This window comes from Humulus lupulus, chromosome 8, assembly GCF_963169125.1.
Source record: "Humulus lupulus chromosome 8, drHumLupu1.1, whole genome shotgun sequence".
Taxonomy (NCBI): domain Eukaryota; kingdom Viridiplantae; phylum Streptophyta; class Magnoliopsida; order Rosales; family Cannabaceae; genus Humulus; species Humulus lupulus.
In genome coordinates this window covers 70,669,743-70,686,272 of record NC_084800.1, presented here as the reverse complement: position 1 = coordinate 70,686,272, position 16,530 = coordinate 70,669,743, and the positions used below count along the sequence as shown (strand labels likewise).

At 29.3% G+C, this 16,530-nt stretch overlaps 1 protein-coding gene across 3 annotated transcripts; it reads right to left on the bottom strand.

Moving 5' to 3' along the window:
- Positions 1–2,968: 2,968 nt before the first annotated feature.
- On the bottom strand, positions 2,969–10,846 carry LOC133797736 (putative FBD-associated F-box protein At5g56390). Of its 3 annotated transcripts, XR_009875685.1 has the most exons (4): positions 10,537–10,846; positions 10,063–10,125; positions 9,007–9,131; positions 2,969–3,177 (listed from the first exon to the last, which is right to left on the bottom strand). XR_009875685.1 is itself a non-coding variant. In XM_062235753.1 (2 exons), exon 1 carries the CDS (start codon positions 5,267–5,269, stop codon positions 4,289–4,291), a length of 981 nt encoding a protein of 326 aa, XP_062091737.1. In that variant the 5' UTR covers positions 5,270–8,496; the 3' UTR covers positions 2,969–3,177; positions 3,650–4,288. The 3 variants fall into 3 exon arrangements, 2 of the variants coding, with proteins under 2 accessions (XP_062091737.1, XP_062091738.1); XM_062235753.1 differs by lacking the exons at positions 9,007–9,131; positions 10,063–10,125; positions 10,537–10,846 and adding an exon at positions 3,650–8,496; XM_062235754.1 differs by lacking the exons at positions 9,007–9,131; positions 10,063–10,125; positions 10,537–10,846 and adding an exon at positions 4,217–8,496.
- Between the last annotated feature and the right edge of the window lie 5,684 nt (positions 10,847–16,530).

Below are 16,530 nucleotides of genomic sequence, written 5' to 3'. Positions count from 1 at the left end.
TTATTATAATTATAAAATATGGTATTATTATAAGGGCATTTCTACAATCCCTCAGTTGGATTTGAAGGTTTTAGTCCTTCATCAAATCTAAGCCGCCCGATTGTTGATGGACGGTAAGATTGAGGCGCAATATTAACAATGTGTTAAAATACATATATACCCCTTCATACCCCTTAGCAACCGGCTACATGTTTCACTTACACATATACCCATTGACAGACTACAAGAGGAGAGATCCGAAGAATGTAAAGGTGGCCTCAAATGACTCCAGAGACATGCTACCCGTTCAGGAGGATGCAAAAAGAGAGTTAGCTGAGGAACTATCCAAAATAAAGGTGGCAGAATCAGAAGATTTCACTAAGCCAGTAAAGTTAGAAAAAGATGAGCAAGTACCGAACTTCGGACAATACGGTGTTCAAAATAAGACGTTTCCCATGAAAGCTCTCACAAAATGTGATGGTCTTCGATGCTCCCAAAGAAAAGGTCATTGTTCTGTTTCTATATACATAATGCATGTGTTGGCTTGTCAAATATGTCTAGATCTGGTTTCAACCATCTACCTTGGAGTGGTTTAACCTTTTAAAACTATCAATAGACTATTCCTCAACATTTTTTCTTGTAATGTGCAGAAGAAGATGAGGTTTTGGAGAAAACAACTACTTTAAAAGAACCAGGCATTGTTGACATAAACTCAGACGTAAAGGATCCTCAAGCATGTAGCTTGTATGGTCCCTATATATATATATATATATATATAACAAACGCATTACAAATGTTTACCATAAAGCCATTTGTTTAGAAAATGATGGTTAAGATACATGTTTTTACATTTTTTTTCCTTTTTTGAATTGTGTTTTCAAAATTGATATCCTTGTATTAGTTTTCCATTTCATGTCAACTGCAACGGTCACTTCAACGTCGATAATGACAACGATGACGACGACAACAACAACTTTGAACCCCACTCAGGTGGGGGCTTTGATCTCATCTCGGGTCATCATCAAAACTCCGGTGATATGGCCTCACGCTGCCCCAGAGGCCGACCACCTGGCTCATCAAGCCAAAGTTGTCGATGATCATCACACGAGAGAGCGCAAACACTCTCCGGGCCCACATCTTAGAGGTCGTAAGCGGCTGCAATGTCTTTGACTTTGTCACCACCTATGCCCGGAAGCGGCAGCGTGGGATTTGTGTCCTCAGCGGAAGCAGCACCATCACCAACATCACGTTTTGGCAGCTCGCCGCAGCCGGAGTCGTGGTGACCCTCCACGGAAGGTTCGAGATAATTTTCCTTTCGGGATCGTTCTTGCCCTCGCCTGCACCACCAGCCTCATTGTATTCTTGGCCGGTGGACAAGGTCAGGTGGTCGGTGGGAATGTTGTTGGAGTCCTAGTTGCAGCCGGTCCGGCCATTGTGATAGCTCCTCTTTCACGAACGTGGCATATGACTCATTTTTTGTTACATTTTACTCATTTCATGTTATGCAATATATCATTTTAATTACATAGCTACAGATAAATTTTTACGTAGCTAATATTGTAAATAAGTTTCAACTTCATACTAAAATGACCATACAACCCCCAACTCATCATTTTTTGGGACTGGCATTTACAGTTATACCCCTTACTTTTCACAGTCAGACCAGCACAATTTTTCACATCCGGTTTACATAACCGATTCAACAGGTATAAAGTTTAAAAAAGAAAAACATCAAAATTGTTCATAGCTTGACACTTGACAAAAAGTTTTGGGCCCCACTTGTTGGACTAAGTCCCGTGAGAGACTAAAGAACTTTCCTTATTATAATAGTTAAAAAGAAATTTTTTCTTAAATACACATTTTTTTTATTTTTTTTACAGATTTTATTTCTTTTCTTTAAAAATATGCCCTCAAGTTTTCAAAAATACGATTTTTAAAGTTTTATAATTACGAAAATACGATTTTTAAGAAAAACAACTCATTTGACTAACTAAACATAAAAAAAAACCTAAAAACAACGTGAAAACAAAAAAAAATGTGAAAACAACACAAAAAAAAAAAAAGACAAAACTGTAAAATGTAAAATGTAAAAAATTCCTTAAAATCGTAAAATTAGAAGAAAAAAATTTGACCATAAAAATAATATTTTATGTAAAAATCTCAAAAAAAAAATCTTTTTTTTTTTTTTTAAATTGCCTCTCAAGACTCAAACCTTATCTTAGTAACAAGGGTCGACATTGATTAGATGAATAAAAGAATAACACCCTACATATAGTATGGCTGCACATATATGATTGGCTAACCATACCAGTCACAAGAATGAATTTCTATTTAATAAAATAAAATAGTAGTAACAATGAACGAGATTTTAAGATCGGAGAGTAGTTCTGGTCTGGGATCTTCATAAATAGCTTGCTTTAGATGTCATCATAAATGTGGAACATTATTGTCCCCTGACCATGATTTAATTGAAATTTTTAAAGACTATACAAGTAAGTAACTATAATCAAATTTCACCTTTATATGTCCTGAAGACAATTCTATTGTATGTCTTCACACGCGTTTAGTACATATAGGAGTAAATAAAATTAAATACATGTTTTGGTTTATTATATTCCTCACATAATAGTTCCTAAAATTTATTAAAAAGTATAAATAAATAACATAAAAGCAATTAAATTAAATATAAGCAAGTCTTTTTAAATTGAGTTATAATGTCATTGACGTCAATTTGAATGATGTCAATAGATTGATTTTTACTCATTATGTCAGTTATCAAGTCATTTTGTATTAGTTATTAGATAATATAGATGAATTTGGTCATTTTATGCTCTCTTTTTTATAAATATAATTATTTTACAATTTCAAAAATAAATAATTAATTCAGTTATTAAAAAGTCACAAATATAATAACATTTGGACAGTAAGTATTTACCAATAACCAATCATGCTAATTATCACCAAAAAAAAATATTGTCACACAGAACACTTGGCTATTAATGACATGTTTATAATCAGAATCAAAATAATGTATACATTGTTTTTTTAGTTAAACAATGATTTGGCATTCCAATGCTACAAAAAACAAAAAACATGAGGCTAAACTATTAACTTTTATGCATATAATAAAACCATATACTGAAGCAGGAGTATTGGGGTTGTGATCTGGATTGGCTCCAACACCTAAATAATCATAACCTGCAAATCATTCACCAAACAGTGAAACTAATATTAATCTCTCAATCTCAAAATAAATAATAAAAGACCATAAACTACTCAACATACTGTATAAATAATCTTTGTGACTCTGTATTATGGCTATCAATTTGAATGGCAGAGATCTAGAGTCAAGGACACAAGTTCTGTTTTGTTTTTTATTTTCAAATTGAAAATATATTTTATCTGAACAAGTATTTGAAACTCTCAAATCCCAACCTTAAAACTCTTTTTCCCGTTCCTAATAAAGTTCTAGAAATTCAGCACAGGCCAACAGTCAACACATAACTTCAATAGCATGCGGCTACCTCACAATTTTATTGAAAAAGACACATCAATAACTACTGAACAACATTTAACCAGATTAGGTGCATAAAAAATTTTCTTTTAAAAACCCAGATAAACCACCAAAAGTTTAGGTCAAACTAAAAGTAGAACACCCAAAAAAACTTACATATATTTGAAGTGAGGTGGAGCATGAGTGGGTTGACCATTGTTTCTGCTGTTGTGAGTATATATAGTGTAGTAGCCAAAAGTAAGCAAAATCTATCCAAGTTTGAGTCCTTTAACATGGGTAACTTGTTCCTTAATCTTTCTAGAATATTCTGTAATCTAACTATCCTTTCCCTAATTCCCACTCAAACCAAAAAAACCCAAAACTAATATCAGAAAAAGCAATTGGCCATAAGGAAATTTGAACTCTAATTCTAATCCTTAACCTAATTCATTTTTTCTTACAGAGCTCTCAAAGCAAGAAAGAAAAACTCACTTATTAGTCACCTGAACTTGTATAGAGAGTTGGAGGAGAGTGGGGAAGGACAAAGTGGGTGTCTAAACTAAATGGCATAAATAAACTAAAATATATTATTTCCATTAGTTGATAATCTTGGTGAAATCCCCATGAAAGAATCTTTCAGTTTTGATTATGATTCTTCTTCTACAACTTTTATGTATAAGATGAGAAAAACACATGTAAACATATATTAGTATAAAATAAAATCAGATAAAGTAGTGAACACACCTTATTTGAATTGAGTGAACGTGCAGGCTTATAGTCTTCCGTGAAGAATGATTCAAAAGAAACTTCAACATTTTAATAAGTCAATTTGGGGTCATAGTTCTCATGACGATTAAGAACTATAAATCTTTTAGTCAACATATCAGGCTCTATTGATATTCTGAGATTGATACTAGCTTCATAACAAAACGATGGTAAATGTGACGAAAAGTCAATTTTAATGACCATTCCATTCTCATCCCTGGTCTCCTTATTCTTCTGACTCGAAATTTTAATGTCTTTCAACGTACTACATATGTTGAAAGTCAAATTCTCAAGAAGAGGAAGTTCTGTTACGAGAAGGTCTGATGATGAATCGCAAACATAACTAAATGATAAATTTAAAATTTTCTTACAACCAGAAAAATTTACTTTGTCAAAATGAACATCAACTAATTCTAAAAACTCAAGATTTTTAGCTTCGATCTGAAGAAGTTGGACTTGATCTGCAATATCTTTAAGTTGCAAGAACTTTATGGTTGAACTTACTAAGCAGAGATCATTGTATTTTAAGTTGAAACAACTAATTAAGATCAATTTCTGAAGAGGGCAACCCAACACAAAATTACTTATCACATCATTGTTGGTATTATCTGTCAGCTGAACATTTCTCAAAATCAATGATTTCAAGGACGGAAAAGTAATTCTAGAAGCAGAAGTATCCAACTCTACCCCCTCCAACTCCAAAGTAGTGAAATGTGTTGCATTAACTAGTGCTTTGGGTAAAGCATAATAATGGAGTAAGAAGCCATCATCTTCATCTTCCTCTGAACTCAAGCAAATATGCAATTCCTTGATTTTATTGCGGTGCTCTATATAACTATCTACAAAACGGGAAAACCTTTCAAAACTAGTCATTTCATCGGAGAAAGAGAGTGTGGGGACTGAATACCACATGTGTCTCCAACACTTCAAAAGAAGGCATGTTCGAACAACATCCACAGTGGGGAGAAACGATAGACTCTCTTGGATGAGTTCGTCAGGTAGTAGTGAGATTTTTTCTTCAGCCACCGCCATTTTTTTCTTATTTGTTGGCTTCTTTCTTCAGCTACTGCCATTATTGTTTTTCATATTTGTCCGGTTTTTTCTTCGGCCACAGCCATTGATGTAAACTAAACTTCTTTTTCGCTGACGGACAACTGAGGTTTTTTTGGGATACGAGTAGTTGGAGAAAAATCCAAATTCTTTCCTTTACAAAATGTATTTCTTTTCAATGTACGTGAAAATATAATAAGATCTATAAATATATATATACATAAGTTGGATATAAATTCAAATAACTAAAATTTTAAAATAAAGAGATATATCTTTTCAGAATTTGAATAAAATTGATTTTTTTTTTAAAAATATATATATTTAAAATAATTTTAATTTTAGCATATAGAAATCAAATAATAATTCAAACACAATTTAAAATCAGAGTGAAATATCCATGCATAAATAATAAATATATATGTTTTGGATATTAACTCAAATATCTTAAATTTAAAATTTAAAATAATATCGTCTAAGAATTTGAATAAATTTTTTTAAATACAAACATTTAGAATAAAGATATAAAATATACTCCAAATAGAAATACGAAAATTGAATTTTATACTAATGTTTAAAATACCGCTTTTACGCCTCAAAGCGTTTTGTTTTTGTGAGGCGAGGCGTACGCCTCAAATATTTAATTAAAAAAATATTTTTATGACATTTAAAGATATAAAGTAAGATGTCTTGTAAAACTCAAACATAGAATAAAAAAATGTCATCAAACTCAAACATACCATAAAATGTATCATAAAACTAAACATAAATATCTCATAAATTATCTAAATATTTAAAATAAAGTTAACTTTTGTTTCTAGAACTAGAATCCTAGATTCTGCTATCCTAGAACAAACTTTAGTAGTAATGGGACGATGATTTAGAAATCATATTCCAATTCATCATTGCTTGACAAATCATAAGTTTAAAATAAGTTTTAATAAGTTTTTTTTGGGCCTATTTATACAAGATTTTTATTTAGGGTCTTTTTGGGCATAAAACAACTCATTACCCCTGAGGCGCTCTTTATGGACTCAGTCAAATTCCACCTCACCCGCCTCAACTCAGCGCCTCACTGTAGTGAGGCATACGCCTCACCTTTGCCAAGCGAGGCGCACGCCTCAGTTCGTTTTTTTTCCGCCTCACACTTGAGGCGCGCCTCAAAACCGCTTTTTAAAACATTGTTTTATACACAATGAAAAATTTAATAAGTTTTTTTAAGACTTGAAAATAATTATACAAATTACACATGATAAAAAATATTGAATATCAAACAAGGAAGGCGTTGTCTCACCATCACCAAAATCTCCAACCACTTCACTGAGGATTGATCGGTTTCTGCGGCCCGTCACCATGAAAGCAGTGAAAGAACTTTTGGGCAAAAGTGGGAATGTAATCCGTTTCTGGATGGATCACACTAAGATCCTTTGCTATGTTATGATACTTATTATTCGTCAGTGGAAGAAGCCATATGGGAATACGCAAAGCTGTATATATAAACTGCAGTGGCATCCAGGCTTCTCATCATAACAGAATTTGTAGATCTTAGGTGTTGTTTGTTAACACTTAAAAAAATTATTTTTTATTTAATTAATTAAAATTTTGACAATTAAATATAAAATATGTTTGATAACTCTAATTTTATTTATTATTTTTTAAAATTTTAATTAAAATTCATTAAATTTTGAAAATAGAATTTTTTTACTTTCAAAAAAATTTTATGCCGTTTTTAACTTTTCCTTTATTTTTCTTCTTCTTTTCTTCAAATCAATACCTCATATTATTAAACAAAAAATAAAAACAAAAATTATCAAACACGTTTATTATTTTTTATTTTTTAAAAATAAAATTATATTTAAAAAATTCAAAAACAAAAAATTTACCAAACACTTGGTGGAGACTCCATAAGCAAGAGAAAGACCTCTTCCACGGCCAGAAAAGCTTGACGTGACCCTCTAATTGTCACATTAGAATTATTATAAGCAGGTCTATATTACAGGTCTATATTACAGATGTAAGTGCACTCCTAATGGAGAGGGAAAATGTCTAATTCTTTATAATATAGTAAAAAAATTGTTAAATAGTCTTCCAATGGGTGATGTAAAGTTATATTTTTTTACTTAAATAAATAGTATTTCTCTATAAGTAGTGAAATACTATTCATCAAGCTATAAATATTTTCTAATTATTTTATAAATTTTTGTATACATAAGTGTGATACTATTATATTTTAAATTTTGATTTCTTAAAATGAATAAAATATTTTTTAAAAAATATAATATTTAAATGATGTAGAGAAAATATATGATATAATGTAAAAATTTGAGGTAAATTATAAAAAAATATATTTTGGTGATGTATTTTATAATACACACTACAACAAAAATGGGTTTTAGGGGCAACGCATGTCGCCCCTAATAACTCTAATGTGTCGCCTCTGATAAAATGCGCCTAATAGGGTGCATTAGGGACGACTCAATGGATCGCCCCTAATATTCAAATATCGTCACCCTTAAAAGTTGGAATGTCTCCCCAAAAATTTGAACATTTTCCATCACTTTTGTCGATATGTCGCCCCTGATACGCCAATAGTTGCCCCTAATACTTGATTATTAGAGGCGACATGTCGCCCCTAATACCATGAGATATCGCCCCAAATGTTTACACGTGGCATCTTTATAAGTCGATGTGTCGCCCCTGATACTTGATTATTAGGGGCGACAGTGTCGTCCCTTATACTATTTTATTTATAAAAAATATTTAAATAAAATTTTAATTAATTATTAATCTAAATTATTATTTAAAATTTAAATAATTGAAAACAAATATATTAAAAATAAAAATATTACATTAAATATTCAAATTAGTTTATTAAAATAACAATTATTCATATTCATAATACATTAAGATAACAAATATTCATATTGTTCATATAATTTAACAATAGTTAAGAATAAAATAAATCTAGTCTCCTAAATCAGCTACCTCGTCCTCCCTATTGTCTTCTTGTTGCGGTTGTGGTTACTACGCTATCTTCTTGTTGAATAACTAAATTTGTTAATATTAAATTAAATTTTAATTTTTTTAAATTATTTACCTAATATTTTAATTTATTTTGAATAACTAAATTTGTTATTTTTAAATTGAATTATAATTTTTTAATTTCTTTTTAAATTAATCTAATTTTTTAATTTATTTTTAAATAACTAAATTTGTTAATATTAAATTAAATTATAATTTTTAATTTTTTTAAAAATTAATTACCTAATATTTTAATTTATTTTTGAATAACTAAATTTGTAAATATTAAATTAAATTATAATTTTTTAATTTATTTTAAAATTATTTATCTAATCCTTAGTGTTTACACCTTAAAGAAGATCTAGAAAAACAAGAATTAATCCATGCCGGTTAAAAAGTATTAGTTAGCCTTAGCCAACAAGATTACAGTGATTACATATATATTAATCCTTAACAAATCTATACTATTTTAAATAGATAAAAACTAATCATCCCTGCTTTGAAATTCAAAAGCTGCAAAACCAATTTCAATAGTTGCACAACCTCCACACTTGTGCAAATGGAAACAATAGCAACTTTATATATTCTATACGTGACTAAAAATTTGTAAAATATTAGATAATATAAACAAATCAACAAAAGCATATGTACATAGTATAAACAAATGCTATTTGTAACAGTAAGTCCAAGAACAGCCAAACCTTTAACAGGAAGAGAGAACAGCCACGAGACGATGCCACGCACACCAAAGACGAAATACAGGAGAACCTAACCTTATATTTAGGCTGAACACTCATTGGCAACCAGGAACCGACCACAGCATAAGCTGCCAAATTACACCAGATGTCAGTTCTAAGCAACATTAGTAAAATGATAATCATATATTATATAAGCACTGAAAATGCATTTGGTTTAAGATAAAATATGAAATTATATGTTAAATTAATGTGCCGGTGGTAAACAAGAATCCTAACTAAAAAAAGCATCATGATTCTGAGAATTTGCAAAAAGGTAGGCAGCAAACGAAACCACTTTAAAATGCCGCACCAAACTCTATTATGAGATAGAAAGAACAGTAGCAATAGAGAGTGCCATCCTTGGACTTGAGCAAAGGTATGAAAAAAAGTTGTCTTGGATATGACAAAAAAGCATGCAGTTATCTGTCCTTTTACACACAATTTAAATGCAAATTATGTCCTCCACTACCATGGCCCTAGCATATCATCTCTATTATACTATTCCCCAGCGATGCAGACCCAACATTGTTGAACAGAAGTAGGTATAAATCAAAGACCCAAAAAAAATATCAGTTATATAAAAGGTGTTTATATATATCCAAATCATGAACTAACTTGCATGTCTATTCTTTACTTTCCACTGATCATATATTTTTATATATCATTATCTAATGAACAAAAGTAATAACACATTTTAACGTACATAGACCACACTTCCTACAACTAGTTGAGCAGAGCAGTCAAAAGGCAGCACCTATCTACATGTGCAGAAAAATACAGTGAAATATTCCCAGTTACGAAAATTGTCAATTATATATATATGTGCACCAGTCAAAATTGTATATATGTGCACATCAGTTATACATGTGCACCAGTTGTATATATATGAATATATGTGCACCAGTCAAAATTATATATATGTGCACATCAGTTATACATGTGCACCGGTCAAAATTGCCAATTATATATATATTCAAATAATTAGGACATGTGCAAAAACCCAAATCGCCATGGAATTACCAGATACTTCAATGTCTGGGAAAAGCCACAGGGATCCGAATTCCAGTTGTTGATACACTACTCCTGAAACAGACAAAACACACTAATCAAAGCGAAAAACGAACACTACCAAGCATAAAAGTAAAAGGAAATTTAAGGCCTAACATTTTTAAAACCCAATTCAAAACTAAAATTGCTTCGATTTCCTGAAAAAACTTCCCTTAAAACTAAAAAGCGGAAAGCAGCCGCAATTTCGTACAAGAAGACTACCAAACTCTAGAAGTCTGAAGAGGCAAGCAAAATAGAAACTAGTCCAACTTCACACTCTAGCTAAGCTATGGCGCTCTTTTATAACTCGAATATATACGGTGAATAATATAAATAGAAAAATACCAGAATTAATGCCTCAAAGAGTATGATTAACATCGCAAATCACATATATGGAAACAAATCAATGCAATAATATTAACATAATTTTGATTTTAACATACATACTTTATCTTTATTAACGAATTTGAAAAACCCAAGCCTTGGTACCGCCGAGCACAGATAACTTCCGCTCTCTCTTCGTATGTAATTGGAAATTTCTCTCTCAAAACTAGGTTTTAATTCCTCTCTCTCCTTCACAAAACCTTCGCCTCTGACCGATTTTTTTTTTTTTAACCAGAGCAGAGTGAGAGAGAAAGAGACTTAACTGCGGCGACGGAGAGATCGAAAGGGAGGGTGAGGGTGCGGCGACAGAGAGTGAGAGTGAGAGTGAGGGTGAGGGGTGCGTCGATGGAGAGATCGAAAGTGAGGGTGAGGGTGTGCGGCTACAGTACATTATGTAGTATATCAGGGATTATATATTTAGAATTTTTCTGTGGTGCGGGCGTACGAAATGCAGCAATGCGGCTGTTTTCATTAGCTTCTAAATGGCCCAAAACAGTAGGTGTATAATGTGTACGGTGGGTATGCAAGCATATTATATTTGTGCTGATTAAATTCTTTTACTAAGTAAATCACATGTCTTGCTTGTAGTCCAATTTTATAACAATTGTTTCGTTTAATTTTTAGTAAAGTACTTTACATATATAGTTTAAATATTTATAATTATCTTTGAACGGGTTAAATATTTATAATTTTATTATATATTTATTTTGTATTTACTAATAAATTTTTATATTTATATTTATATATATTATAAGCTTAATTAATAAATTATTTAACAAATATAACTTTAAAAAAACAAGAAAAAACAATATGGGATGATTAATATATTTTTATTTTTTAAACAATATGTATATAATTAGGCAATACAACATCCAGTCTTCATAATAATTAAATATATATTTTTTTAATAAATTTTTATCATATCAATTTTTTTTAAAACTAAATAATTGTCTATGTATAATATGAGAAATTATTCTATCAAAATTTCATTTCTTACTTTATTTTATTTTATATATTTATTAGTATTGTCACAAATTCTTTCATTTTGAGAATTTATGTGATTAGGGGGATTATACATATTTGCACAAATACCTCGGTGATTACCACTCGTTAATACATAGAGCCCAATAAGCATATCTTGAGTTGGTACGGAAATAGAATTCCCAATAGCTGGAGACAACATATTTGTATGAGAAAACATAAGTAAACGAGTCTCTGCTTGAGCCTCTAAAGATAAAGGTACATGAACAGCTATTTGATCTCCATCAAAGTTTGCATTGAATCTCTTACAAACTAATGGATGTAAACAAATCGCATGTCCTTCTACTAAAATGGGTTGGAAGTATAACACTACTCTAAACTCAATTTTGGTCAATGAATAAAGTGGTACTCTCTAGACTCGATCAATAAAATCAAAACTATTTAAAAAACAAAAAAAGTAAAGACAACAACAAACTTTTCTTTTCACTCTCTTTGCCCTTCTTCCTCGACTCTCTCCCGCGTCATATTTTTCTTTTAACATATTTTCATCCTAAAATTTTATTAAGACACCCTACTTATTATTAAAATCTAGTATAAAATAATAAGGCAATTCTTCTATAGGGGCTTCACTATAAGCCCTACCGGTGGGGCTCTCAGTGTTCTTGACCTGTGAACAATTTCCGCTAGGGGTGTTCATAAAACCGCCCACACAGCACCGCAATTTGAGGTTTAGAACTCTTCGTGATGCAGTTGCGGTTTGTATTTTTGCCAAACCGTGCGGTGCTGTGCGGTTTGCGGTTTTAAATTTTATAAATGCGGTTCAAACCATACCGCACCGCATCATTATATATATTAACTTTTTATATATTTTTTTTTAATTTTACTACATTTAAAGTTAATGCATAAATATTTATATAGTATAATATAATATACACAATATCTAGAAAGAAATATAATGTTTCATAAGATACTAACATATATTCTATTTCAATCTAAAGATATTCCTCCTTAATTAAAATAATATTTATTTTTATATTACATTTTTTATTTGTTATTAGTTTGTTATATTTTTATTGTTTTGCTTAAAGTTTATTAGCTTGTTGTACATTTAATTATTTTGCTAAACACTATGGTTATGAGATTTATTATGAATATTTCTTAATTATAATATTTAATTGTTAAATTATTTGCCGATAGGTATAAACCGCCAAAACCGCACCGCACCACACCGCATTTTTGCGGTGCGGTTTATGCGGTGCGGGTTGCGGTTTGAAAAATTGTTCAAACCGCATATGCGGTGCGGTCCAAAAAATTAGAGAAAAACCGCACCAACCGCACCACGAACACCCCTAGTTTCCGCGCGTTATTTTTTTTTATGACTGTGTATATTGTAGCTATTTAGAGCTTCCTGCAAATTTTCAGAAAATTTCGAATAGTTTACAGTACCGAAAACTAGGTTCAAACATGCTGCTTTCCACGCGCATAAAAAAAATTAGTCACTCGTGCAACAACATGTTTGAACTTAGTTTTCCGTACTGTAAACTATTCGTAATTTTCTGAAATTTTACAGGATGCTCTAAATAGCTACAATATACACGGTCATAAAAAAAATCGCGTAAAAAACTATTCAAAGTTCGAGAACACTGAGAGCCTCACCGGTAGAACTTAAAGTGAAGCCACTATAGGAGAATTCTCCTAAAATAATATATATTTTAAAAATTATTCTCACGTTCTTTTATATTTTTTCTTCTTTTTCTTAATCTAAAAAACATATAAATAAAAATATATCTTAAATGTTTAGATATTAAAAAAAATTAATATATATAGGGAACTTCTCATATAGAGGCTTCACTTTAAGCCCTACTAGTGGGACTCTTCAGTGTTATCGACCTGTGAATAGTTTTCGACGCGATTTTTTTTATGACCGTATATATTGTAGTTATTTAGAGCATCCTGCAAATTTCCTGAAAATTTCGAATAGTTTACAGTACCGAAAACTAGGTTCAAACATGTTTCTTTCCACGCGCATAAAAAAAATAGTCACGCGTGCAACATGTTTGAACCTAGTTTTTGGTAATGTAAATTATTCAGAATTTTCTGATAATCGCGCTAATGCTCTAAATAACTACAATATACACAGTCATAAAGAAAATCATGCCAAAAACTGTTCAAAAGTCGAGAACACTGAGAGCCCTACTGGTAGGGCTTTAAGTGAAGCTCCTATATAAGAATTGTCCTATATATATATATATATATATAAATGAATATCATGTTAAGGTCAAAATTAAAAATAATATACATTATTTTTTTAAAAAATTATAAAGACGAGATAAGAAAATAATTGAAATTAAAACAGAAAAAAAACTAAAAAATGTAAAGAAAAATTGAGAGAAAGTGTTAAAAGTTTTTTTTTATAAAATGTGGGTGTCTATATATATTATTAAAGGTGTAATTATCATCATAAATAAATTACTTTATATTGTAATGAAAGTACTATATTGCATATTAATAAACAAAAAATACTTATTTTTATTAAAAGAATAAAACTAAAAATCTTAATTAGAAAATAAAAATTGGAGGACATTAGATTATTATATAATAAGCTAATGATATAGTGTAAAAAAATAGTAAAGTATACTATTGCATGTACATGATAGTTATCTTGATGATTATATATGTAAATATAATTTTTTTTTGTACATGGTAATATATAAATATATTTGTGCCCTTATGTTGTTACTTCTTGTTGTGAGTTAGTGTAGCGATAATTATGTGATTTTAGTGTCTACCAAAATGATTAATACAACAATAAAGCCATTAATTTATAATAAAAAAACAATAAAGCATTAGTTAACATAACGTGGTGCCCAGCAGCAAAACTCACATTGACCATGTGACTTTTTCTTAAAAGAATTATATTAAAATAGCACAGTAACACATTAAATAAAAAAGAATTAAATAGGAAAGCATTAGCATAGAACCGTTCATATGATTAAACATATGCAATCAACCAATGTTTGTGCTCAAAAAACAGCCGTATACGTGCGGGCGTTCCATACGCTCGCACTATAGCCATATCCTATATATATTTATGTGGTAGTGACAAAATATATCAAGGTCGATGTGTCATAATATTAATAGGCTACATGTCGCCTTTAATCATTTTCACAAAATAAAACAAACTATCAACTTTTCCCACTCTTTTTTAGTCAAAAGTATATTATTATTGGGGGTGAATGATTGGAAAACTATATTTTCAAAAAATGTGTTTCTAAAATAAAAATTTAGATTTATAGTTTTAAAATATGTTTTTGAAAATGTGATTGGTTCATAATAGGTAAATTATTTTTTAATTTTAAAAAACTGAATATGTGATTGGTAGAGAATCTTAAAATATAAAAAATTGATAGATTTGTAAATTTTTATGATATAATGATTTGGATTGGGATAAAACATGAAAATAGTATTTTCTATTTTATACCTTAAAATTAGAATCAGTATTTAGATTGTGAATTTGAAAACAAGCAACCAATCAAGTATTCAAGTGGTCCTGCCATTTTTAAGTTTTAAAAATCATAAAATTAAATTTGGATTCACTACCAATCAGGCCCTTAGGGACGCCCCTGATTTTTTGAATATTAGAGGCGACACATAGTCACCATTGATAAAGTCGCCTCTACTAAAACTATTATTTTTTGTAGTGACACTTTCTCTATAATATTTAGCTAAAATTCATAAAAACAACTTCTATTAGCTCATTTATATATATTTATAATAGTTATGCACAAACTCCAATTAATCTATATCTACATTTACATATCTTTTATATAATATTTTAATATTATTATTTTTCTTTATAAGTTTTCTCTCTCCCATTTAGTATATATATTTATTATTTTTTTTAATTATTTTATTTTACTTTAATTAATAAAATATGTTTGAAGATATAATATTTAAATGGTGTAGAGAAATATATAAAGAAACTGATGCATGGTATAATGTAAAACTTAGAAGTAAAATAGAAAAATGTGTGTTTTAAAGAGATATTTTAAAAAATGGAGTAGAGAATCTATTAAAAGTGCTCTAAGCCGCTATCAAGGATTAAAGGAGTGTTGTTCCACGGTGGATTTGCGTTTTCGTGTAATTGCTTTGGTTTGAGCTTAAGTTAAATTTAGGTGTCGTTTGGTTCCAAAACAAAAATTGAATGGGAATGGGAATAGTAATAGTAATAGGAATGGAATATAATTTTGATTATTTTGTTTGGTAGAGATTTTGGAATCAATACCTGAATTAGGATTATTGTGTTTGGTATAGTATAAAATGTAATGGAATGGAATAAAATTTATATAATTTGGACCAAAATGCCCTTACTCTACTATCTTATAAAGATTCTTTTTAAATCAAATTATCATTTTTTTATGTTAGTTTTTAATTATATACCAAATTATCTTTTTTATTCTAAATTATAATTTTTTTTATTAAATTACACTTATATACAAATTAAACAAATAAATAATATATATTACTATATATATTGTGTAGAACAAAGTTCAATAAAATATCAATGTTACATAAAAATTGTACTTAATTCAATAAAAAAAATTATTTTATTAAAAAAAATTATAAAATATAATTTTATACTAAATATATATATTTCAATTTTCATAATTTGTAATTGATATATATTTTGTATAATTTAGTCGGAATTGTTACTTTTGTTAATTATGTTACATACACATATATAATTTAAGCATATAATACATATATATATTTGTATAAGTTGATCTAACTATATGTTATAATCATATTTATAAAATAAATAATGATAATAATATATATAAAATATGACAATAAATTTGAAAGAAAAAATATTTAATAAAATATCAAAGTTATTATTTAACTAATATAGTAAGTGAATTTTTAAATAAAAAATAGCATTAATTATTTGACAAAAATTGTCAATAAAGATTGATGTAGAATCATAAATAAGCTAATTGTTTTTTTTTAAGAAAAAAAAAAGAAAGTGCAGCAAGAAAAACGAAAGAGAAATAAAAAGGGTAAATATATGTGTATAGT